The sequence below is a fragment of the Oncorhynchus kisutch genome, linkage group LG7 (genome assembly GCF_002021735.2).
Source record: "Oncorhynchus kisutch isolate 150728-3 linkage group LG7, Okis_V2, whole genome shotgun sequence".
In the NCBI taxonomy this organism is placed as follows: Eukaryota; Metazoa; Chordata; class Actinopteri; order Salmoniformes; family Salmonidae; genus Oncorhynchus; species Oncorhynchus kisutch.
Genome location: NC_034180.2, coordinates 894563 through 921531, shown reverse-complemented (window position 1 = coordinate 921531; position 26969 = coordinate 894563). Strand labels below are relative to the sequence as shown.

At 45.7% G+C, this 26969-nt stretch overlaps 1 protein-coding gene and 1 pseudogene across 1 annotated transcript; both read left to right on the top strand.

Annotated features, from left to right (window-relative positions):
• Positions 1 to 206: 206 nt before the first annotated feature.
• On the top strand, positions 207 to 20912 carry LOC116374654 (ovochymase-2-like; annotated as a pseudogene).
• Positions 20906 to 26770, top strand: LOC116374646 (chymotrypsin-like elastase family member 2A). Its single transcript, XM_031828223.1, has 6 exons — positions 20906 to 20911; positions 21041 to 21135; positions 21278 to 21371; positions 21570 to 21765; positions 23828 to 23988; positions 26579 to 26770. The coding sequence occupies exons 1-6, from the start codon at positions 20906 to 20908 to the stop codon at positions 26768 to 26770; spliced, it is 744 nt and encodes a 247-aa protein (XP_031684083.1).
• Positions 26771 to 26969: the final 199 nt, after the last annotated feature.

Sequence of the window (26969 nt, the reverse complement as noted above, 5' to 3'; positions counted from 1 at the left end):
CTTGTGTGAATTAATCAAATAATAATTGGTGTCACTGTTTGGTCAATTCAAGTGGTGCATAAGGCCTGCCCAGGTTTTTACATCAGTGTACCACAAATTGGAGTTTGGGTTATTATAACTAACTGTGTAGTTTGATTAGTGGCCTAATCGAACTCTTCAGGGGTTTCTGAACAGTGAAATGTTGTTTTCTCACAGGTCGATTCTGTGGTAGTAAGAATCCAGGCCGCGTGGATTCCAGTGGCAACACGATGGTGGTGCGTTTCAAAAGCGATGCCACTCTCACCTCCAAGGGTTTCAGTGCCACATTCACCAAGACCGGCCTCATCCCGACCACGGTCAAACCTAACACCATGATGCCCACAACACTAGCTATAACCGGTGAGTACACTACGGGGAAAACCATAGAATAACACTCATAGATATAGAACTGATATATTGTCTATGGGTACACTCACTTCTATATCTATGAGTGTACCCATAGACAATATATCACTTCTATATCTATGAGTGTACCCATAGACAATATATCACTTCTATATCTATGAGTGTACCCATAGACAATATATCACTTCTATATCTATGAGTGTACCCATAGATAATATATCAGTTCTATATCTATGAGTGTACCCATAGATAATATATCAGTTCTATATCTATGAGTGTACCCATAGACAATATATCAGTTCTATATCTATGAGTGTACCCATAGACAATATATCAGTTCTATATCTATGAGTGTACCCATAGATAATATATCACTTCTATATCTATGAGTGTACCCATAGACAATATATCACTTCTATATCTATGAGTGTACCCATAGACAATATATCACTTCTATATCTATGAGTGTACCCATAGATAATATATCAGTTCTATATCTATGAGTGTACCCATAGATAATATATCAGTTCTATATCTATGAGTGTACCCATAGACAATATATCAGTTCTATATCTATGAGTGTACCCATAGACAATATATCAGTTCTATATCTATGAGTGTACCCATAGATAATATATCAGTTCTATATCTATGAGTGTACCCATAGACAATATATCAGTTCTATATCTATGAGTGTACCCATAGATAATATATCAGTTCTATATCTATGAGTGTACCCATAGACAATATATCAGTTCTATTTCTATGAGTGTACCCATAGATAATATATCACTTCTATATCTATGAGTGTACCCATAGACAATATATCACTTCTATATCTATGAGTGTACCCATAGACAATATATCTAGATAATATATCAGTTCTATATCTATGAGTGTACCCATAGATAATATATCAGTTCTATATCTATGAGTGTACCCATAGATAATATATCAGTTCTATATCTATGAGTGTACCCATAGACAATATATCTAGATAATATATCAGTTCTATGTCTATGAGTGTACCCATAGACAATATATCAGTTCTATATCTATGAGTGGACCAGTCAGATTGCCGCGTTCAGAGGTTATATGCCCCTTCTAGGAATTAGCCTGTATTTCTAATTGTGATTTTCATATAGACCGAGTACTTGGTATGCCCCGGTTACAGCCGTATTGACTTTCTGCAGGTAGCCCTCCTTCCTCCTCCTCTTGACTCCAGTTGAAATATGTGAGCTCTCTCCGTGGTATAATTGATTGGAATTCAGTGGCTTGCAGCAGCAACACTATCGATGTTGTTAAACCTTCCTCACCAGAACATTTTTGTCAAAACTCGCCTCTTTTTCTAGTTTTTCATTCATTTAAATGATATGGAAGGATCGATTTCCTCAGCGAGATAAATTGCTAAACTATGTCCACATTACACACAGCAGGCATACATAGCAGGCATAATTTTGCCTCTAGCAACTTCCATACTCTAACTGTGCATCCCAAATGACAACCTATTCCCTATATAGTGCACTACTTTTGACCAGAGCCCTATCAAAAGTAGTGCACTACTGTATATAGTGAATAGGGTGCCATTTGGGACGCAGTTGAACAGATGTAAATTGTTGGCTATGTTGTGAAGATCAGTTTAAACCAGCTGATTGATGAGCAGTGTTTGTTGGTAAATAATCACCAGTGTGATATGCTGGCATAATGGTTATCGCTGCCTTTCTCCTAACATAGACACAATGATAAGAGGCTGACAGGCAGCTTAAAGGACAAAGTACAGAAACCATCCCATCATATGAAGCAAAACGCAGCATCATATGGTGCAAAATGCATTATACGGGGATGATTTCTGTATTTTGAAAGTTACATATCTTGAAAACTTGATTGCTGACAAGCAAAACATTTTGGGACTATGTCAACAATGGACTAATTAAACAAACACCAAAAATATATTTTTGGGTGGAGTTGTCCTTTAAATAAAAATGAATGCAGCCAAAACAATAGGGTGGGTGTGTCGTTTTTGTGTGTGTGCGTGCTCGAGGGAGTCTCCCATAGCCCTAAGCTTTGTCCATTCATCACTAACCCAAGCTTCATGTTCTCTGCTACAGACTCAGGCTGCGGTGGTGTCAGAACGCTGTTTGGCCGTAAAGGGGAGATCCATTCTATGGGATTCCCAGATGCGTATCCCGGGAATCTTCACTGCTCCTGGAACATCACAGCTCCGGAAGGCTTCCTGGTCAAACTGCACGTCACAGACATGTCCGTCACGGGAGAGGCGGGCCAGTGTGGTGAAGAAAAGCTTGTAGTTTCTGACAGCCTCCAGGCGCTTGGTAAGTTACAGCCTGTCCACCCAACCTGGATCCCCTGTTAATGTGTTATTATGGAGATCCAAAACGGCTCCAAATGGTGTCATAGATGACAGACACTTCTAGTTGTTTGTTGTTGTTGTTTGGTAAACTCAGATGGACCGTCCAAATTGCTCGTCGGTCTCTATGAAAGCCCCAAAATGGCACCCAATGTATTCTCTGACAGCCATTAGTCCATTGATAAGACAAGCCACCCACAATACCCACCTACAGTATCTGTAGCCAAACGCCAAAATGGCTACCAGCCCCTAGTTTCTTGTTAATAAGATGTGCCTGCCCATCCAAACTATGCCAAACCCCCAAATGGCAGCAGTGGGGGCCAGGCGATAACCTATGGACCCACTCCCCCTCGTATTTCCCAAACAAGCTGTTTGTCAAATGAGGGACACACACACACACATACACACAACAAACAAATCAAGTAGCAAGAGACAGCAGATAAGCATATGCTGAGCAGAATGTGACCCGTTGCTTGAAATGAAAAGGGGGGGGGGGACTTTGACTCCTGGACAGAGCGCCAAGCACCAAGCTAGGCTAGTATGCTGAGTGTGCCAGTGCCTGTCTCCTGTCCTCAGGGCAGTAAAGCTGTTGATTAGGATCTCTCCCCAGAGAAGGAGCGAGGCTAGGGAACTGTAAATGTGACCTCCTTGTTATTCACATCAGAAAGCTGGAGTCTGATAGTTTTATCTCTAACACAACACTCTGTAGCAGAGGTAGAGTGGAGACAATTGCACCTGCGGTGTGTGTGTGTGTGTGTGTGTGTGTGTGTGTGTGTGTGTGTGTGTGTGTGTGTGTGTGTGTGTGTGTGTGTGTGTGTGTGTGTGTGTGTGTGTGTGTGTGTGTGTGTGTGTGTGTGATAAGTTGAGAGAAAATGGGGGGCAGAAAGAAAGGAAACAGCTTTGTTTCTGCGTTAAAGAAGACATGTCCCCTGGAAGACGCTGAAGTCATAACACCATCCAAAGAACACTATTTAGTGCTCTGGGGTGAAGTTTCCCCTAGGTACAGATCTAGGATCAGCTTTCCCTCACCCAATCCTAACCTTAAGCATTAGTGAGGAAATGTTTTAACTGACCCACGATTCACGTCTAGGTGCAACTTCTCCCTACACCCTATTCAGTGTGGTATTCAAGCTGATGTCAAAACATTTAGGATGACAGATATTTTGCTCTCCTTCCGTGTGTGTGCATGTGCGTGTGTGCGTGCGCTTGTGTGCATGTGCGTGCGTGCGCGTGTGTGTGTGTGTGTGTGTGTGTGTGTGTGTGTGTGTGTAACGGTCAGTTCCTTCCTCACCAGAGATCTCTGTCGGAGCTCTGACTGTCAGAACAGGCGCGACCCCCTGCCAGGGGGAGCAGGGCTCAGCAGGAGGGCATGGTTGGCCCCTGACTGCACACATTAAACCTAACAAGTACAGGAGCAAAACACCAGGCTGCCACACAGACAAAGGGCAATAGAAATACAGACTCCTCCATTGTACGCGCTTCAGTTGGTGCTGTGTCATTTCAAAACTCTGATCTCCTTCATTTAAAAAATCTATAGTTACTGAGGTAGCGTAGGGAGTAGTAAATGTTGAAAGCAGAGGAGTATGTTTTCTGAGATGTTGTACCTTTAGGTGACGTGAAACCATTTGATTGATGTGTCTTATTTTTCAAGGTTCTATTTACATTATGACTAACATGTTCTTTATCGATGAGAAGACCGTGCCTCATCAGAAATCTGTCTGTTCTCTGTAATGTCTACTGAATGGCTAATGATCCCATATCTTTGCTAGACCAACATTGGTATGCATGGAAATTAACATTTGTGTATTTGAAATTCTGGTTACTACTCTTATGTTTCTATATTAGTAATAGGTATCTCTCCCTCTCCCTCTCCCTCTCCCTCTCCCTCTCCCTCTCCCTCTCCTACAATCCAATACTCCTAATTTCCGTTCCTTCTCCATCCCAGGCACACACTGTGGCTACGTCCTTCCCCCTGTGGTGGTCAGTGCCAATAACAAGATGTCCCTGAGCTCCCTGTCCGACTCACGTCTCTCTGACCGAGGCTTCTCCACCAAGTGGGAGGCCGTGTATCCTGAGGACATTGCCGGTAATAATCCCAGCGTTCTCCGCTTACACACACACACACACACACACATTCACATTCACGTGCGCTTTGATCATGATTATAATTGATCTATCAGAGGGCTTGACATTTCAGTTGGGAAAGGGGTGAGGAGGTCTGAAGGAGGAGTTGTTTTTTGTTAAGTCATCCATTCTGATGTGGTAGCTTTAATGTTTTCAACTGCTGTTTTAGCTTGGCGTTTTCTGGCATTATACTACAGTTTTTTTTTGAGTAGTTCAGACATTTCAGTTTATGGATGTCAACACCCAAGGTTTTGGGCGTCAACACCCACATTTAAAGAGATATCAATATGTATGTAAAGTGGATGTATTAAACGTTTATCTCTGTTCCAAACTCCACGGACCCGCTGAGTAAACACACATACACTCCATCTTTAAATAAACAGGGAGAGCCAGATACCAGGGCTGATCGACCAGCTACATTAGGGTGTATTGCAGAGGCTTGCACTGGCTGTTTATCACTGTGACACACTGTGCTTACTGCTGAGTAAATTCTACTCTGCTCTCTGGCTAATGTTGAGGAGGCTGCAGCTCATCTACTCTAATCTGTTTATATCCCGTCTGCCCACTATCATCATTCAGACACACACCCACACAAGGACGCATGCATGCACTTACACACACACACACACACACACACACACACTGACCCATGAATGGGCAAACGCACACACACACATGCATACAGTATGTACACACACTAACCCCCACCTTCATTCCACAGCGATCCAGGGATGCGGAGGGGCCTCCCATGAGTTAAAAGGGGTTATTAAGTCTCAGAACTGGCCTATGAACTACAAGGCGGCCAGCGAGTGCATGTGGAGTGTGGAGGTGCCCAAAGGGAAGACCATAACTCTGACGTTCACCCACTTCGACGTGGAAGCCAAGGACATTTTCACTTCCAAATGCTTGGATAACATGGTGGCGTACGACATCTATAATGACGGAGCTGAGAGTACAAAACACAGTGAGTACAAATATGGTGATTTTAAACATTTGATTGAATAGTGCTGCAGCTAGTGTACCATCAGCACATTGTTACCCAATTTTATGAAAGGTTCTTTATAAATAAAATGATAAGTTACAGAGTAGTAGCACTAGTAGTAGTAGTAGTGGTAGTAGTAGTAGTAGCAGCACTAGCAGCAGTAGTAGTAGAAGCAGTAGTAGTAGTAGCACTAGTAGTAGTAGTAGTGGTAGTTGTAGTAGTAGCAGTAGTAGTAGAAGCAGTAGTAGTAGTAGTACAGATGTAGAATCTTAATTTGAGCCAGATTGCTATAGCAGGAAAATAATCCTGCAGCAACAGGAAATGAGAATAATTATGTGGATTATAATGAATGTATTTTTTGTAGGGGTTGATGTATTTTCCGTATGGGAAAATGAAGTCTGATATTTCAAAGTGGAAATAACAAACTTCAGAAGCCTTTTTAAACCTCCAAATACGGCTTAAATAAAGTTTTCCTGGAAAAGGCAGATCAAATTAAGATCCTACATCTGTAGCAGTAGTAGTTGTAGCAGCAGTGGCAGCAGTAGTAGTAGCAGCACTAGTAGCACTAGTAGTAGCACTAGTAGCAGCAGTAGTAGTAGCACTAGTAGTAGTAGCAGTACTAGTAGCACTAGTAGAAGCAGCACTAGTAGCACTAGTAGTAGCACTAGTAGCAGCACTAGTAGCAGCAGTAGTAGTAGCAATAGCAGCACTAGTAGTAGTAGCAGTAGTAGCAGTAGTAGCAGCACTAGTAGTAGTAGCTGAAGTAGTAGTAGTAGCAGCAGTAGTAGAAGTAGCAGTAGTAGTAGTACTATTAGTAGTAGTAGAAGTAGAAGTAGCAGTAGTAGCAGCAGCATTAGTAGTAGCAGTAGTAGTAGTAGTTGTAGTAGAAGTAGTAGTAGTACTATTAGTAGTAGTAGAAGTAGCAGTAGTAGTAGAAGCATCTGGTGTTGTTGTTTTTACTTACCAGGTCCATGGTGTGGTGACCAACTCCTAGCCACCATCACAACTAAGGGCAACAAGTTGGTGATGCGTTTCCATACTGACTTCTTCGTGGAGGCTAAAGGTTTCAGAGCCTACTGGACTACAGACACCACCCAGCCTTTCCCCACTGAGGCCCCTATACAGCTCAAACCTTAGGACAACATCACTGTAGGTAGATACCTAACCCTTACCCAGCCTGTTCCCACTGAGGCCCCTATACAGCCCAAACCTTAGGACAACATCACTGTAGGTAGGTACCTAACCCTTACCCAGCCTGTTCCCACAGAGGCCCCTATACAGCACAACCCCTGGGACAACATCACTGTAGGTAGGTACCTAACCCTTACCCAGCCTGTTCCCACTGAGGCCCCTATACAGCCCAAACCTTAGGACAACATCACTGTAGGTACATAACCCTTACCCAGCCTGTTCCCACTGAGCCCCCTATACAGCCCAAACCTTAGGACAACATCACTGTAAGTAGGTACATAACCCTTACTCAGCCTGTTCCCACTGAGGCCCCTATACAGCCCAAACCTTAGGACAACATCACTGTAAGTATGTACCTAACCCTTACCCAGCCTGTTCCAACTGAGCCCCCTATACAGCCCAAACCTTAGGACAACATCACTGTAGGTAGGTACCTAACCTTTACCCAGCCTGTTCCCACAGAGGCCCCTATACAGCCCAACCCCTGGGACAACATCACTGTAGGTAGGTACCTAACCCTTACCCAGCCTGTTCCCACTGAGGCCCCTATACAGCCCAAACCTTAGGACAACATCACTGTAGGTACATAACCCTTACCCAGCCTGTTCCCACTGAGCCCCCTATACAGCCCAAACCTTAGGACAACATCACTGTAGGTAGGTACCTAACCTTTACCCAGCCTGTTCCAACTGAGCCCCCTATACAGCCCAAACCTTAGGACAACATCACTGTAGGTAGGTACCTAACCCTTACCCAGCCTGTTCCCACTGAGGCCCCTATACAGCCCAAACCTTAGGACAACATCACTGTAGGTACCTAACCCTTACCCAGCCTGTTCCCACTGAGGCCCCTATACAGCCCAAACCTTAGGACAACATCACTGTAAGTATGTACCTAACCCTTACCCAGCCTGTTCCCACTGAGGCCCCTATACAGCCCAAACCTTAGGACAACATCACTGTAGGTAGGTACCTAACCCTTACCCAGCCTGTTCCCACAGAGGCCCCTATACAGCCCAAACCTTAGGACAACATCACTGTAGGTAGGTACCTAACCCTTACCCAGCCTGTTCCCACAGAGGCCCCTATACAGCCCAAACCTTAGGACAACATCACTGTAAGTAGGTACCTAACCCTTACCCAGCCTGTTCCCACTGAGGCCCCTAAACAGCCCAAACCTTAGGACAACATCACTGTAGGTAGGTACCTAACCCTTACCCAGCCTGTTCCCACTGAGGCCCCTATACAGCCCAAACCTTAGGACAACATCACTGTAGGTAGGTACCTAACCCTTACCCAGCCTGTTCCCACTGAGGCCCCTATACAGCCCAAACCTTAGGACAACATCACTGTAAGTATGTACAGTGCCTTCGGAAAGTATTCAGATCCCTTTACGTTTTCAGCATGTTGCTACGTTTACAGCCCTATTCTAAAATTGATTGATTAAATGTATTTTAAAAAATCCTCACCAATCTACATACAATACCCCATAATAACAAAGTGAAAACAGGTTTTGAGAATTTTTGCAAATGTATAAAATATAGAAATAAACCCTTTGCTATGAGACAAGAAATTGAGCTCAGGTGCATCATGTTTCCTTTGATCATCATCCATTGATCATCCTTGATTTGGAGTTCACCTGTGGTAAAATCAATTGATTGGACATGATTTGGAAAGGCACACACCTGTCTATATTCCACAGAACTAAGCCATGAGGTCAAAGGAATTGTCCGTAGAGCGCCGATACAGGTTTGTGTCGAGGCTCAGCTCTGGGGAAGGGTACTAAAAAGTTGAAGTTGAAGTTCCCTAAGAACACAGTGGCCTCATCATTCTTAAATCAAATCAAATCAAATGTATTCATATAGCCCTTCGTACATCAGCTGATATCTCAAAGTGCTGTACAGAAACCCAACCTAAAACCCCAAACAGCAAGCAATGCAGGTGTAGAAGCACGGTGGCTAGGAAAAACTCTCTAGAAAGGCCAAAACCTAGGAAGAAACCTAGAGAGAAACCAGGCTATGAGGGGTGGCCAGTCCTCTTCTGGCTGTGCCGGGTGGAGATTATAACAGAACATGTTCAAATGTTCATAAATGACTAGCATGGTCAAATAATAGGTCTGGGACAGGTAGCACGTCCAGTGAACAGGTCAGGATTCCATAGCCGCAGGCAGAACAGTTGAAACTGGAGCAGCAGCACGGCCAGGTGGACTGGGGACAGCAAGGAGTCATCTTCCCAGGTAGTCCTGAGGCATGGTCCTAGGGCTCAGGAACTCCGAGAGAGAAAGAAAGAGAGAAAGAGAGAATTAGAGAGAGCATACTTAAATTCATACAGGACACCGGATAAGACAGGAGAATTACTCCAGATATAACAAACTGACCCTAGCCCCCCGACACATAAACTACTGCAGCATAAATACTGGTTGAGACAGGAGGGGTCAGGAGACACTGTTGCCCCATCCGATGATACCCCCAGACCGGGCCAAACAGGAAGGATATAACCCCACCCACTTTGCCAAAGCACAGCCCCCACACCACTAGAGGGATATCTTCAACCACCAACTTTCCATCCTGAGACAAGTTTGAGTATAGCCCACAAAGATCTCCGCCACGGCACAACCCAAGGGGGGGTGCCAACCCAGACAGGAAGATCACATCAGTGACTCAACCCACTCAAGTGACGCACCCCTCGTAGGGATGGCACAAAAGAGTACCAGTAAGCCAGTGACTCAGCCCCTGTAATAGGGTTAGAGGCAGAGAATCCCAGTGGAAAGAGGGGAACAGGCCAGGCAGAGACAGCAAGGGCGGTTCGTTGCTCCAGAGCCTTTCTGTTCACCTTCACACTCCTGGGACAGACTACACTCAATCATATGACCCACTGAAGAGATGAGTCTTCAGTAAAGACTTAAAGGTTGTGTCTCTCACATGGGTAGGCAGACCATTCCATAAAAATGGAGCTCTATAGGAGAAAGCTCTGCCTCCAGCTGTTTGCTTAGAAATTCTAGAGACAATTAGGAGGCCTGCGTCTTGTGAGCGTACGTGTAGGTATGTACGGCAGGACCAAATCAGAGAGATAGGTAGGAGCAAGACCATGTAATGCTTTGTAGGTTAGCAGTAAAACCTTGAAATCAGCCCTTGCCTTGACAGGAAGCCAGTGTAGGGAGGCTAGCACGGGAGTAATATGATCACATTTTTGGGTTCTAGTCAGGATTCTAGCAGCCGAATTTAGCACTAACTGAAGTTTATTTAGTGCTTTATCCGGGTAGCCGGAAAGTAGAGCATTGCAGTAGTCTAACCTAGAAGTAACAAAATCATGGATTATTTTTTCTGCATAATTTTTGGACAGAAGGTTTCTGATTTTTGCAATGTTACGTAGATGGAAAAAAGCTGTCCTTGAAATGGTTTTGATATGTTCGTCAAAAGCGAGATCAGGGAGGGACGACGAGGTCCTTCACAGTTTTATTTGAGACGACTGTACAACCATTACGATTAATTGTCAGATTCAACAGAAGATCTCTTTGTTTCTTGGGACCTAGAACAAGTATCTCTGTTTTGTCCGAGTTTAAAAGTAGAAAGTTTGCAGCCATCCACTTCCTTATGTCTGAAACACAAGCTTCTAGCGGATGACACAGCTGTGTGTCATTCGCATAGCAGTGAAAGTTAACATTATGTTTTCGAATGACATCCCCAAGAGGTAAAATATATAGTGAAAACAATAGTGGTCCTAAAACGGAACCTTGAGGAACACTGAAATTTAGAGTTGATTTGTCAGAGGCCAAACCATTCACAGAAACAAACTGATATCTTTCCGACAGATAAGATCTAAACCAGGCCAGAACTTGTCCGTGTAGACCAATTTGGGTTTCCAATCTCTCCAAAAGAATGCGGTGATCGATGGTATCAAAAGCAGCACTAAGGTCTAGGAGCACGAGGACAGATGCAGAGCCTTGGTCTGATGCCATTAAATGTACTAAAACACTTGAGTGTCTCTCTTGATCCTAGGTCCTGGCAGAGTTGTGCAGACTCAGGGCAAGTGAGCATTGAAGGAATAGGCAGATTTAAAGAGGAGTCCGTAATTAGCTTTCTAAGAATCATGATCTTTTCCTCAAAGAAGTTCATGAACTAATTACTGCTGAAGTGAAAGCCATCCTCACTTGGGGAATGCTTTTTTTTAGTTAGCTTTGCGACAGTATCAAACATTTATTTTGGATTGTTCTTATTTTCCTCAATTAAGTTGGAAAAATAGGATGATTGAGCAGCAGTAAGGGATCTCCGATATTGCACGGTACTGTCTTTCCAAGCTAGACGGAAGACTTCCATTTCCGTTCCAATTTTCTGGAAGCTTGCTTTTGTCCTCTAAGAAGACTCTTCCTAGAACTGGCCGCCCGGGCAAACTGAGCAATCGGGGGAGAAGGGCCTTGGTCAGGGAGGTGACCGAGAAGCCGACGGTCACTCTGACAGAGCTACAGAGTTCCTCTGTGGAGATGAGAGAACCTTCCAGAAGTGCAACCATCTCTGCAGCACTCCGCCAATCAGGCTTTCACGGTGGAGTGGCCAGAAGGCAGCCACTCCTCAGTAAAAGGCACATGACAGCCCGCTTGGAGTTTGCCAAAAGTCACCTAAAGAGTCTCAGACCATGAGAAACAAGATTCTCTGGTCTGATGAAACCAAGATTGAACTCTTTGGCCTGAATGCCAAATGTCACATCTAGAGGAAATCTGGCACCATCCTTACGGTGAAGCATGGTGGTGGCAGCATCATGCTGTGGGGATGTTTTTTAGCGGCAGGGACTGGGAGACTAGTCAGGATTGAGGGAAAGATGAATGGATCAAAGTACAGAGAGATCCTTGATGAAAACCTGCGCGAGAGCGCTCAGGACCTCAGACTGGGGTGAACGTTCACCCTCCAACAGGACAACGACCCTAAGACCATGTAACGCCCCCCAAAAGCCCTTCAGGTGGCCAGTCTGTAGAGTACAGTAGAATCCTGGCTTTATTTCAGCTGATCTGTCTGTGATCACAGTTGAATGCTGTCTTTTTTTCTGCTGATCCATTTGGTTCAATTCTCCGTGCCCAGATGTGTAGTGCCCAGATGTGTAGTAAAACTAGATTATTTGGTGGGGCTGTAAACAACGTGGTACATTCCAAATGGCACCATATTCTCTATAGTGCATTGCTTTTGACCAGAGCCCAGTAGGGTTCCAGTCAAAATTAGTATACTACTATCTGTATAGGGAATAGGGTGCCATTTTAGGATGCAGACAGTGTAGTATGAAGTGACCGTAGTGCAGCAGTTGCCCTCTGGTTGTCTCTTACCCTTTGCCCCATTCTTTACCCTTTGATGGGCCCCAGGTGGCCGGGCCCCTGCCAAGCCAATTGCTGAAATCGAGTTTTACAGATGGACTGTGCATCGTGCTGCCTCGGGTGGGGGGGGGGGGGGGGGGGGGTTCTGGTCGGGCACAGCCGAGAGGAGAGGAAAGGAAAAAGAGAGGGGAGGAGATGACTGTGGGAAAAATTCTTACTGCTATCAAAACAATAACCCTATAGTCTTATAGCTGATGTCAGATAAGATAACAACTGTTCTGTCCTTTACTCTAGCATGGCCAACCACATGTGGCAAACCCACCATTCCCTCCACCATCCACACCCGCATAGTCAATGGAGAGCCAGCCAACCCTCACTCCTGGCCCTGGCAGGTGTCCATGCAGGTGAGACACTGTCTGTCTAAACTCTATTTAGGGTAATTTAGATCCATCAAACACTGTTATTCTAGAATCAAATCCAAAATGGCTGCCTGGTTGCCAACATGTCTTAGCCATATACCCAGAACCAAGTCACGTGATTATGCATCAGGGAACATCACAAATGTGTCAACTTTTTCACAACAACAAGTGAATTAATTTACTCAACATTTCATCTCTCAAGGGCAATATCACCAATAGGTTTTGAATGAGATTCTCTGTTATCATGATGCAGCTACACTAGTCACAGGGACAAGACTTCTTTCAGTTGGGACATGTTTGTTAATTGACATCATCATTACATGGGTCGGATTACACACACACCCTGAGACTGCACACGCGCCCACACACACACACACACACACTGCTAATAAAACTTAATGAGAAGGGTCCCTTCAACTCAACCCCATCATTATTTAAAACAACTTTGATTATATCAGAGGCATCGTCGTACACTATGTTTGTTTGTGCGTGTGTGTGGTTGTGTGTTTGCGTACTGTCTGTCCCACAGATTTGGCCTTTAGAAGACAAATAGGCACGACTGGCTCACAATTGAAGGAATAGTTCAAACAAATGACATATTGGTTTCCTTGCCCTGTGAGCAGTCTAGGGACACGGCCCATAGCATGGATTGCTATCTTACCTTGTCCATAGACTGCTTACAGGCTAAGGAAACCAACATGTCATTGAATAATTTGGGTGATCTATCACTTTAAAAGCTGATGTTTTATTTTACCCAGGTTTGGCCTAGCAGTCAGGAGACGCCCAAGTTCTTCCACACCTGCGGAGGAACTCTCATCTATAAGAACTGGGTTATGACAGCTGCCCATTGCTTCATACGGTGAATGAACTATAGGTTCAGTCCCAAATGGCACCCTGTTTAGGGCACTACTTTTGACCAGGACCTATAGGGAATAGGGTGCCATTTGAGACGCATAGGCCCTGGTCAAAAGTAGTGAAATATATAGGGAAAAGGGTGCCATTTGGGACGTAGACACAGAGCCAGAATTACTAGAACAGACATTCTCATTCAAGTCAATGGTCCGTGTTGGGCGGTAATTCTATTCCTATAAATGTGCACTCCCCTCAACTGTGTCACAGGTACATATCACCGTACATGTAGGCCAGCATGTCCCTATGGTGTGCACAAAACAAGACGATTTTGGCATACTTGTTTACCTTTTGAGATTTTAAAATGTACCTTTTACATTTGATTGAGCTGACACAGTGGTGTGAAATGTACCCAATGGTCATACTTAAGTAAATGTAAAGACAACTTAATAGAAAATGACTCAAGTAAAAGTGAAAGTCACCCAGTAAAATATTTCTTGAGTAAAAGTCTAAAAGTATTTGGTTTTAAATGTACTTAAGTATCAAAAGTAAATGTAATTGCTAAAATATATTTAAGTATCAAAAGAAAAAGTAAAACTATTAAATAATTTTACATTCCTAATATTAAGCGAACCAGACAGCACGATTTTCTTATTGCAGAGTGCCAGGGCACACTACAAAACTCAGACATAATTTACAATTGGAGCATTTGTGTTTAGTGAGTCTGCCAGATAAGAGGCAGTAATGATGACCAGGGATGTTTTCTTGATGTGCTTGAATTGGAAAATGTTCCTACCCTGCTGCTAAGCATTCGGAATGTAACAAGTACTTTTGGGTGTCAAGAAAAATGTATGGTTTAAAAAGTACATTATTTTCTTTAGGAATGCAGTGGAGTAAAACTAAAAGTTGTCAAAAAAATCTATACTAAAGGTACAGCTACCCCAAAAAACTACTTAAGTAGTACTTGGGACTTTAAAGTATTTTTACTGAGGTACTTTACACCACTGAGCTGACATTACGTAATATTGTTCTGTGTCGTGTGAAGTAAACAAAACAGAAAAGTATTTTTAGACCATGAAAGTTGAGAAAATGTCCCTCCCTGTGTCTGGAGCCTATTATCTTAATGCAGACAGGCAGTTCTTTGGGACGCCTATGCCTCTGTCTGTCACAACCATTACCTAGGTCCTTATCTAAGACTTGTTACAGGGCTGGTGCTGGGTCTTGTTACTCCAATGAATGTCTCCAACTGTGTATAATGACCCACAGAGTTAATTCTGCCCTGTCACAGAGAACCATGCTGATAGATAGGAATTGATGGTATGCTGCTACTGCCAGCGAACTCTGTACACTGTAGGTTTTTCTGTCGGTTGGTGGTTGGTTTTGTACATAGAAATAGATCCTTTAAAGTGTATATTCCCAAGTCAAATCATTCAATTTCTATGATGTAGTTATGGGTGGTTATGTTAAGGAGGATGTCTGCATCAGTGTGTGTGTTTATACAATGAGTGCACTAAACATTAGGATCTATGTGACTCTCACTCTCTCCAGGTACGCTGACGAGCTCCAGCGCTGGAAAATGTGCCTGGGCAAACACAACCTGACGTTCACAGAAGACACGGAGCGGTGCTTCGGCGTGACGGGCATCTACCGCCACGAGGGCTTCAAGTACCCCACGTTGCCCACGGTGGAGTTCGACATCGCCCTCGTCAGGCTGGGTGGGGAAGTGACCCCCACCGATCAGATCTCCTACTCCTGCCTGCCCTCCCTGGAGGAGGTCCTGGAGGAGGGCAAGAAGTGTTACGCCACCGGCTGGGGAGATGAGACTGGTGAGGGGTTTGGGACGTCCACGATTTGCTGTGACCTCTTTTGTCTCATATGAGGATTTGGATGCGTCCCAGATTCCACCCTATTCCCTATATAGAGCCCATGGGCCCTGGTCAAAAGTAGCACACTGCATAGGGAATAGGGTGCCATTTGGGACACAGGCGTTGTGTGGTGAACATACAATCAATGTTATGCCATCGGCTTGAGGGCTTGAGATGGTTTGTGATGTCTGCCATTTATTGTGACTCCTATTGGAGGACACCATGATATTGGAGGGGTAGCCCAGACCAGCGCCTATCAACCCAACACCTTATGCAGTGATCCAAATCTCTTGACGAGGTTGCTAGGGGTTGGGTTAAGGGTGCTACAATATGCATTATGTAGATAAGTGGGATACAGTCAGAGCAAGATATTAGGATTGTGACCTAATTTTGCTGTCAGAAAAAAACATATGACTCTTCCCTTCCACAAATATATACAAGCACGTACAAGTTACAACAAAATACAACAATCCATCCAACCACCATAATTCATTCCTTGACCAGTTTTCCTATTTCCATACTGCCAATCCTCGTTCCAGTTCTTCCGGTGCTTTCACCCCCTCTGTTGGTTAACAATTGAAAATACAGCCACTGAATTTCAACGTTGATCTCGCTGTACACGTCTTTGGCTGCGTTCACACAGGCAGCCCAATTCTGTTCTTTTTTTGGTTCACTAATTGGTCTTTTGACCAATCACATCAGATCTTTTCAAATCAGATCTTTTTCAGAGCTGATCTGATACCAACTAGTGAAAAAAAGATCGCAATTGGGCTGCCTGTGTAAACACAGCCTTTGTTTTCTATGAAAAAGCATCTAAAAAGGATTAGTCTAAAATAAATGTCAAGCACTATCAGTTGATAACAGTAAATTAACTGGAGCAACTCATTTATTTTTTATCAGGCGATTCCATGAATGCCAAAGTAGCTGAGGACCAAACAATAAATTAACCGGTTCTATCTTTTTTAATCAGGTGATTCCATGAATGCCAAAGTGGCTGAGGACCAAACAATAAATTAACCGGTTATATCTTTTTTAATCAGGTGATTCCATGAATACCAAAGTGGCTGAGACCCTGAACCAGGTGGCCCTGCCGGTGGTACCCTTCAACACCTGTAAGTAGATGAACTACTGGTGGTTCCAGGTCAAGACCTCCATGATCTGCATGGGCTACACCTTGCCTGACGAGCTCAAGTCTGTCTGTCAGGTACTCAAGTGGGATATATACCTGCATAGTATTATACTGTATAATGCAAAAACTTATCCATTGACTTATGCAGTGATTACATGATACAACAAAAACTATTTGATTAATTTTGTCATGGTTGTGTTGATGATGTCATCAATATGAAGTGCTGTTGACCATCGTCATGTGACACAGGGGGATTCGGGCGGCCCCCTGGTGTGCCAGGACTCTGCCAACGCTCCCTGGGAGGTGCACGGCATCACCAGCTTTGGTCCCAATGGCTGCATCATGGACAAGAAACCCTCTGTGTTCACCCGTGCCTCGCCCTACATCCCCTGGATGGAGAATGTCATCCGCAGAGACATGTACAAATAGCACAGTAGGTTATTTATTTAACCTTTATTTAACTAGGCAAGTCAGTTAGGAACAAATTCTTATTTACAATGACATCCTACCCCAGGCAAACCCTAACGACGATTGGCCAATTGTGCGCCGCCCTATGGGACTCCCAATCACGGCCAGTTGTGATACAGCCTGGAATCGAACCAGGCTCTGTAGTGACACCTCTAGCACTGAGATGCAGTGCCTTAGACCGCTCTGCCATTAGAGAACTGGTTCCAACCAGTCTGAATCGGTTTCTAATATCAAGCTTTTGGGATGATTTGGAGTAGAGTGACATCTTTTTTTCTGCTCCTTTCTCTCTCTTTCCGACTCCCCTCTTTCTCTCTTTGTCCCTTCCTGTCCTCCCTTCAACTTACTTCCCATCCCCTTTCCTCCTCTCTTTGTAGCATCTGGCTGCGGCGGGCCAAAGGACATGGCTGGCGAGAGCGGCGTGTTATCCAGCATGGGGCACCCGGGCAGCTACAGTAACGGTGCCCACTGCCAGTGGCACATCAAGGTGCCCGACGGTAAACTGGTCCACCTGCACTTCCACAACTTCTCCCTGGAGGACACCCAGCTGTGTCTCAACGACAAGGTCACCATCAACGACAGCTTAGCCAGCCTAGGTAATACAGCCATATGTAAGGGTCTTTGGTGTGTGTGGGAGGAGGGGGCGTGGGTGATATGGGGTGTGTGTGTATGTATGTGTCTTGCGTAAGCACACACACCCTGTCTGACGATTAATTTGCGGGGTCAATGGGGCTGATAAATGAGATTACTGTGTGCTTTATTGTGTCTCACCTCAAACACGTCAATGACATTACTTTCCAATATGATTAAGAGTAAATGACATTTCAGAGTCAAGTTGTTTGCTCTGGCAGCCGTACAACTGACTGGAAGGCAAGATGAAACACTGTGACAAGAAGCTGTAACAGAGAATGCTCTTGTCTCTTCAACAACTGATATGCTTTGTCAGCCAGGACACGTATTGATGGACTTGATAATAGGGTAGTTGAATATCATTAATCACAGTAGACAGATGACTGTCGTTATCATAATGACCGTTGTAGATTAAGGCCCAGGAGACTATGTTTGCACAAAAAGATTCAGCCAACAACGTTTGATTAGCCTTTGAAACCCTTGATTTGTCTCATATCAGAAGAAAGATCTTGCTTCTCTCTATCCTGTCAGTACCTAAGAAGGAGAGGAGACCAATTAAGTGATGCACTGCATGCCTCCTTATGACCCCTTAATGTATCTTTATAACCTCACCACGTCACCTTATAACCGCCTTATGTCTCCTTTGTAGGTACCTACTGCAGTCACATTCCCCCTCAGGACCTAGTGAGTATCGGTGACAGACTGAGCCTCTATTTCACCTCCAACAACAAGGTGGTGGACACCGGCTTCAGGGCCTCCTGGAAGGCTGTGGACCCCAGCCAGGGTGAGTGGAGCTGGGCTTCAGGGCCTCCTGGAAGGCTGTGGACCCCAGCCAGGGTGAGTGGAGCTGGGCTTCAGGGCCTCCTGGAAGGCTGTGGACCCCAGCCAGGGTGAGTGGAGCTGGGCTTCAGGGCCTCCTGGAAGGCTGTGGACCCCAGCCAGGGTGAGTGGAGCTGGGCTTCAGGGCCTCCTGGAAGGCTGTGGACCCCAGCCAGGGTGAGTGGAGCTGGGCTTCAGGGCCTCCTGGAAGGCTCTGGACCCCAGCCAGGGTGAGTGGAGCTGGGCTTCAGGGCCTCCTGGAAGGCTCTGGACCCCAGCCAGGGTGAGTGGAGCTGGGCTTCAGGGCCTCCTGGAAGGCTGTGGACCCCAGCCAGGGTGAGTGGAGCTGGGCTTCAGGGCCTCCTGGAAGGCTCTGGACCCCAGCCAGGGTGAGTGGAGCTGGGCTTCAGGGCCTCCTGGAAGGCTGTGAACCCCAGCCAGGGGGAGTGGAGCTGGGTGAATGGACAGACGTTCCTTGTGGAAGAAGCCTCTAAGCACAGTTCTAGGATCAGCACCTTTAGCAACCCTCCTAATGTGAACATTCACCATATGGGCCATGGCGGAATACATATCTGACTTCAGATCACTGCTTAGGCGCAACTTCAGCTTCACCACTAAGCCTAACAACAACATTTTTTGTTGTTGAATTTTACCCGCTTTTTCTCCCCAATTTCGCAGTATCAAATTATTAGTAGTTACTATCTTGTCTCATCGCTACAACTCCTGTACGGGCTCGGGAGAGACGAAGGTCGAAAGTCATGCGTCCGCCGAAACACAACCCAACCAAGCCGCACTGCTTCTTAACACAGCGCACATCCAACCCGGAAGCCAGCCGCACCAATGTGTCGGAGGAAACACCGTGCACCTGGCGACCCTGGTTAGTGCGCACTGCACCCGGCCCACCACAGGAGTCGCTGGTGCGCGATGAGACAAGGATATCCCTACCGGCCAAACCCTCCCTAACCCGGACGACGCTAGGCCAATTGTACGTCGCCCCACGGACCTCCCAGTCGCGGCTGGCTGTGACAGAGCCTGGGCGCGAACCCAGAGTCTCTGGTGGCACAGCTAGCGCTGCAATGCAGTGCCCTAGACCACTGCGCCACCTGGGAGGCCAGCCTAACATTCTTATGGATTTACACAAAGTCTTTACACACAGACTCTCCCTACCCTCCTCTCTCCTACTTCCCCCTACAGCTTCATGTGGAGGTGTCTTCAGCAGTGAGCAGGGAGAACTCACCTCTCCCAACTGGCCTAACAACTACCTAGACCAGGCTGTGTGTACCTGGCGTATCTCCATCCCCTCAGCTTTGAACATCCACATTGTCTTCACCCATTTTGAGGTGCAGGCAGTGAACCAGCTGGGACAGTGTGTGGACTACGTAGAGATCTACGGTGGAGCAGGATTGACCTCACAAGGTTGGTACCATAGCGATAACACAATAGAGATGCCATTAAAATAGATTTCATAGAGGATATTTTGTTGGATTTCTGCGAACTGCTGTGGATTCAAGTTACAAATTGTAATTTTTTCAAGGATGCATTACTTTGATCAATGTAACTAAGTACAGTACATGTGATAAATCTACATTACTTCAATAATACTTTTCTTATTTGTGATTTGTTACCTGTGCAGATCGCTTCTGTGGCTTTGCGCCCCCCGCTGAGGTTACTGTCGTCGGCAACACGGCTGTGGTCCGTTTCCTCAGCAACAAAGCCAATGTGGAGAAGGGTTTCCGTGGTTACTGGACCACTGATCCCAACTTGTTCCCCACTCTGCCTCCCCCTCCGGGTAACCCATGGGACAACATCACTATCAGTAAGTACAACCACTGATCGAGGATCAGATTACCCTGACGCAAATCCTAACATGAACCATTAGGGGGAATAAAAATATCTGACCTTAGATCTGTGGCAAATGCAGATTGAATACCATTTTACTGAGAATGTGTTTTTCTATGATTGTGTTTTGCTTTTCGTGTATTGATGTGAATATTGATGTGTGTATTGATGTGTATACAGGGCTCATCTGTAAAAGTGACCTTGGTCTCAGCATGACTCTCTGTCAAAACTAAATAAAAATGGCCAACTTCTACCTTCTCATGGGAAGTTCATCTGGACAACTGCTATGTTTACTACAGAGACATTGTCTCTAGGTACATCAATTGGAGCCTTGCCAGCTCAACCAGACTTCAGTTATAAGTGGCTATCCCTTTCCAACAGCAAGGTGACATTTCCCACTGACTGACACTTTGAAAATACTTTCATGAGTACCTTTTTATTAACTGTATATTGACCTGTCTCTCTTCTTCCTATAGGCTGGCCTGAGATGTGTGGCAGCCCTGCGGGGTAGAGGCTGTGCCCCACTCCTGGCCCTGGCAAGTCTCCATGCAGGTGAGGCCTGGGTTAGCGTGTATGTGTGTGTGTACACTACCGCGTATGTGCAGGACTTATTTGCAACTAGTGCCTACATGCATGTGTGTGCGTGTAATCATGTATGTTGATGAATCTCTCTCTCTTCAGGCCAGTCCGTTTAATCCCATCCCCTACATGTATGGCTGTGGAGGCTCCCTGATCCACAAGCAATGGGTCCTGACGGCCGCTCACTGCTTCATGGCGTAAGCACATACACACACACACACACCTCACATTAACACATTATTCTATCCAATCCCAAAATGTGAGTAACAAGTAATAATAGAAACTCCCTTTAACTTTCTAACCTTAACCAAAAATCCCTTCTCCACCGACCCCATCCAGGCCTCTGGGTAACCCCACCTATTGGCGCATGTGTCTGGGTAAACACCACATGAACTCATCCCGGGACCTCCCTTCCCATGAGGCCTGCTACAAGGTGGACAGCATTTGAATGTTTATTTATTGAGATATAAAAGCTTGTAATATGTAAGTATAAACTGTAATATGATGTCTCTCTTTCTGTATTGTTATTGATTGTTTTTTATCTCCTTCATTTTTATTGATTGACTGTAAACTAGTTTGCGATTTTTTCTTCTAAATAAAGTTTGATTTGATTTGATTTCTTTGACTCCAGGTGGACGGCATCATCAGGCACAAGGGCTTCGTGTACGAGCAGGACAAGACGGACATCACTAACGACATCGCCCTGGTGCATTTGAGCTCTGAAGTCAACCTGACCAGGGAGATTAGTCCCGTGTGTCTGCCGGCGCCCGGCGCCCTGATGCCTGCTGGGAAACCCTGCTACGTCACGGGGTGGGGCGACGAGAAAGGTATGTTTTTTTAATGGTTTTAAGGAATAGTAGTTCATCAATAGGCACACTGGTAGGTGCACATACAGACACACACCCTTGCAATTCAGATACATGACACAACACTTCAAATACACATTTGAAAATACACCATTTAAATACACGGCACATATTGCATAGCAATACCTACCTCTGCTGAGACTAAACATTTAACTATTTTATGATGCCATAACATCAGCAGCCCCAAAGAACCTCTCCTCAAACTGACATTGATAGCTCCACCCATCTCACACAGCTCAGGGCATTCAAATCAAATCAAATCAAAATCAAAAGTTTATTTGTCACATGGGCTGAATATAACAGGTGAAATGCTTACTTACAGGCTCTAACCAATAGTGCAAAAAAGGTAATAGGTGAACAATCGGTAGGTAAAGAAATAAAACAACAGTAAAAAGACAGGCTGTATACAGTAGCTAGGCTATAAAAGTAGCGAGGCTACATACAGACACCGGTTAGTCAGGCTGATTGAGGTAGTATGTTCATGTAGATATTGTTAAAGTGACTATGCATATATGATGAACAGAGAGTAGCAGTAGCGTAAAAGGGGTTGACAGGTGGTGGGTGGGACACAATGCAGATAGCCCGGTTAGCCAATATGCGGGAGCACTGGTTGGTCAGCCCAATTGAAGTAGTAAGTACATGAATGTATAGTTAAAGTGACTGTGCATATATGATAAACAGAAAGTAGCAGCAGCGTAAAAAGAGGGGTGGGGGGGGGCACACAATGCAAATTGTCCGGGTAGCCATTTTATTATTTTACAACCTGCTCCACTACAGCCCCGTTGATGAGAATGGGGGCGTGCTCGGTCCTCCTTTTCCTGTAGTCCACAATAATCTCCTTAGTCTTGGTTAGGTTGAGGGATAGGTTGTTATTCTGGCACCACCTGGCCAGGTCTCTGACTTCCTCCCTATAGGCTGTCTCGTCGTTGTCGGTGATCAGGCCTACCACTGTTGTGTCATCTGCAAACTTAATGATGGTGTTGGAGTCATGCCTGGCCATGCAGTCGTGGGTGAACAGGGAGTACAGGAGGGGACTGAGCACGTACACCTGGGGAGCTCCAATGTTGAGGATCAGCGTGGCAGATGTGTTGCTACCTACCCTCACCACCTGGGGGGGGGGAGGGGAGGGGGGGGGGGGCGTCAGGAAGTCCAGGATCCAGTTGCAGAGGGAGGTGTTTAGTCCCAGGAACCTTAGCTTAGTGATGAGCTTTGACGGTACTATGGTGTTGAACGCTGAGCTGTAGTCAATTAATAGATTTCCTCACATAGGAGGGATTATAGCAGGCTACAATATTAATGCAAAGCCTGGTGTTGGCTGACTGGGTGTGTCATGTTCTTTTCAGGGCTGATAAAGTTTTCATGAGGCCAGGTGGCACTCCACAGCACTGACACCACATATAGAGTCTGAATAAACTCAGCACATCATTGACACCACGTATAGAGTCTGAATCAACTCAGCACAGCATTGACACCACGTATAGAGTCTGAATCAACTCAGCACAGCATTGACACCACGTATAGAGTCTGAATCAACTCCGCACACTATTGACACCACGTATAGAGTCTGAATCAACTCAGCACTGCAGCAGATGACCCCAGAGAGAGACAAAGAAAGCACTCAACCCCTCACACAGTGACAAGGCAGTGACACACACAATGCTATATCTGACTCTAACATCTTCTGTATCTGTCTGAGCTCCCATTGACTCTCAGTGATTACTCTAGTATAGGACTATAACATAGCTAGTTGACATACTGGATATCCATACATCAGTCATGTATTGAGATACAAGGAAGAGTGATATGTTAAGGCTATTCATAACGGGTTCAATGAGGATAGCGAGGCTTGCAAGCTAAGAAGCTAGCTAGCATGGCGACCATGTGATCATGTCCATGTTGAATTAGACAGCAGTTGTAATGGTCATTATAGACATTTGCATGGGGAACATTACATGGGCATGCCTGTCTAGCCACTCCCCTAACTTGCCGGCCCTCCCCCTTCCTCCCATCTCTCTCTCTCCAGGTAGCCTCTTCCCTGTTGTATCTAAGAAGTTGAACCAGGCAGCCCTGCCCATCGTCCCCTTTGCCACCTGCAGTAAGCCAGCCTACTGGTGGGACACCCTGAGACCCTCTATGATCTGTGCCGGATACGAGTCTCCAGACGAGCTCAAGTCAGCCTGCCAGGTAGACTACGGACCCCTACCCAGCTACAGTGCCTCGTTTTGGGCAAGGGGAGGAACGGAGAGAGCCTGGTGGTACAACCTATTACCCAGAGAGTGGCTCGTTTTACGCTAGGAGAGGTTGGGAGAAGGCCTGGTTGTTCAACCCAACTAACCAGCTTTAGTGCTTAGTTTTGGGGTAGGTTATGGGGGTTGGCTGGTTGTATCACCTTGGCTTCGAAGAGACCAAGTGGCTTGTTATTATATTACACAATGATAATACAGTCCGGGGGTTTCTCCTGATTGGAATGCATTATGTAACACAGCACATAGCATTTGTTTGTGATCAGGCAGCCTTGATAATGGTTTAATTAGTTTGTTGTTGTGTTGGGACAGAGGACAAAGAGCATAGGAACTACATAGTTGTCTGTCATAATGAGGTCCATATGAATGACAGCAGTGTGAGTCTTTGACCTCCACGTGCTGCCATGTACACTGCTCAAAAAAAATAAAGGGAACAGTAAAATAACACATCCTAGATCTGAATAAATGAAATATTCTTATTAAATACTTTTTTCTTTACATAGTTGAATGTGCTGATGTAACGGATGTGAAACGGCTAGCTTAGTTAGCGGTGGTGCGCGCTAAATAGCGTTTCAATCAGTGACGTCACTTGCTCTGAGACCTTGAAGTAGTAGTTCCCCTTGCTCTGCAAGGGCTGCGGCTTTTGTGGAGCGATGGGTAACGATGCTTCGTTGGTGACTGTTGTTGATGTGTGCAGAGGGTCCCTGGTTCGCGCCCGGGTATGGGCGAGGGGACGGTCTAAAGTTATACTGTTACACTGACAACAAAATCACACAAAAACTATCAATGGAAATCAAATTTATCAACCCATGGAGGTCTGGAATTGGAGTCACACTCAAAATTAAAGTGGAAAACTTCACTACAGGCTGATCCAACTTTGATGTAATGTCCTTAAAACAAGTCAAAATGAGGCTCAGTAGTGTGTGTGGCCTCCACGTGCCTGTATGACCTCCCTACAACGCCTGGGCATGCTCCTGATGAGGTGGTGGATGGTCTCCTGAGGGATCTCCTCCCGGACCTGGACTAAAGCATGCGCCAACTCCTGGACAGTCTGTGGTGCAACGTGGCGTTGGTGGATGGAGCGAGTCATGATGTCCCAGATGTGCTCAATTGGATTCAGGTCTGGGGAACGGGCGGGCCAGTCCATAGCATCAATGCCTTCCTCTTGCAGGAACTGCTGACACACTCCAGCCACATGAGGTCTAGCATTGTCTTGCATTAGGAGGAACCCAACCGCACCAGCATATGGTCTCACAAGGGGTCTGAGGATCTCATCTCGGTACCTAATGGTAGTCAGGCTACCTCTGGCGAGCACATGGAGGGCTGTGCGGCCCCCCAAAGAAATGCCACCCAACACCATGACTGACCCACCGCCAAACCGGTCATGCTGGAGGATATTGCAGGCAGCAGAACGTTCTCCACCGCGTCTCCAGACTCTGTCACGTGCTCAGTGTGAACCTGCTTTCATCTATGAAGAGCACAGGGCGCCAGTGGCAAATTTGCCAATCTTGGTGTTCTCTGGCAAATGCCAAACGTCCTGCACGGTGTTGGGCTGTAAGCACAACCCCCACCTGTGGACGTCAGGCCCTCATACCACCCTCATGGAGTCTGTTTCTGACCGTTTGAGTAGACACATGCACATTTGTGGCCTGCTGGAGGTCATTTTGCAGGGCTCTGGCAGTGCTCCTCCTGCTCCTCCTTGCACAAAGGCGGAGGTAGCGGTCCTGCTGCTGGGTTGTTGCCCTCCTACGGCCTCCTCCACGTCTCCTGATGTACTGGCCTGTCTCCTGGTAGCGCCTCCATGCTCTGGACACTACGCTGACAGACACAGCAAACCTTCTTGCCACAGCTCGCATTGATGTGCCATCCTGGATGAGCTGAACTACCTGAGCCACTTGTGTGGGTTGTAGACTCCGTCTCATGCTACCACTAGAGTGAAAGCACCGCCAGCATTCAAAAGTGACCAAAACAGCCAGGAAGCATAGGAACTGAGAAGTGGTCTGTTGTCCCCACCTGCAGAACCACTCCTTTATTGGGGGTGTCTTGCTAATTGCCTATAATTTCCACCTGTTGTCTATTCTATTTGCACAACAGCATGTGAAATTTATTGTCAATCAGTGTTGCTTCCTAAGTGGACAGTTTGATTTCACAGAAGTGTGATTGACTTGGAGTTACATTGTGTTGTTTAAGTGTTCCCTTTATTTTTTGGAGCAGTGTATTTTACCCAGCAGCTCTTGTGCTACTCTCAGTGGTGTTCTTTCCCTCTGTAGTGTGTTTTGTTACCGTATAGCCTTAGTAGCCTGAGTACGTTGAGTACGTGTGCTTCCTATCCTATGATGTGAATTAATGTCTGAAAATAATTCACTAGCGATTATGTTCTTTGCGAGACTGTCGATAAAAGTAATCCAACTCTTTTGGGACAGTTGCTGTTAATATTTTAGTTGTCATCTATAATTACATTAAAATGTTCACTCTCCTTTCTCCTCATCCCTCGCTCCTCTCCTCATCCGCTCTCCTCTCCTCCTCTGCAGGGTGACTCAGGTGGACCCTTCGCCTGCCAACCCTCAGCCTCAGACCCTTGGGAGGTCCACGGCATCGTCAGCTTTGGCGCCTTCGGCTGTATCAAGGACAAGAAACCCTCTGTGTTCACCAGAGTGTCCTCCTTCAACGACTGGATCGATGATAACATAAAGAGGTTCATCTATGAGAAGTCACTAAACTAAAGCGAAAATCACTGATCTCAGAACTGTTGGGGGATGTTGATTTAGTTGCTACCTAACCACAGATCTAGGATCAGATTATAATTACTCATCTCAAAACTGTTTCATCAGGTTGGATAGTGTGAGTTGGAGTTGGAACCTAACCACAGAGTTATGATCAGATTAGTTTAACCTGATGCATAACATGATCTATTAGGTAGGT

Excerpts from the sequence above, each read along its gene's own strand:
- LOC116374646 (XM_031828223.1), top strand. Across the intron at positions 21,136-21,277 it reads GCCGCTCACTGCTTCATGGC|GCCTCTGGGTAACCCCACCT; the intron begins GTAAGCACATAC and ends GACCCCATCCAG. Across the intron at positions 21,766-23,827 it reads GGGGTGGGGCGACGAGAAAG|GTAGCCTCTTCCCTGTTGTA; the intron begins GTATGTTTTTTT and ends CTCTCTCTCCAG.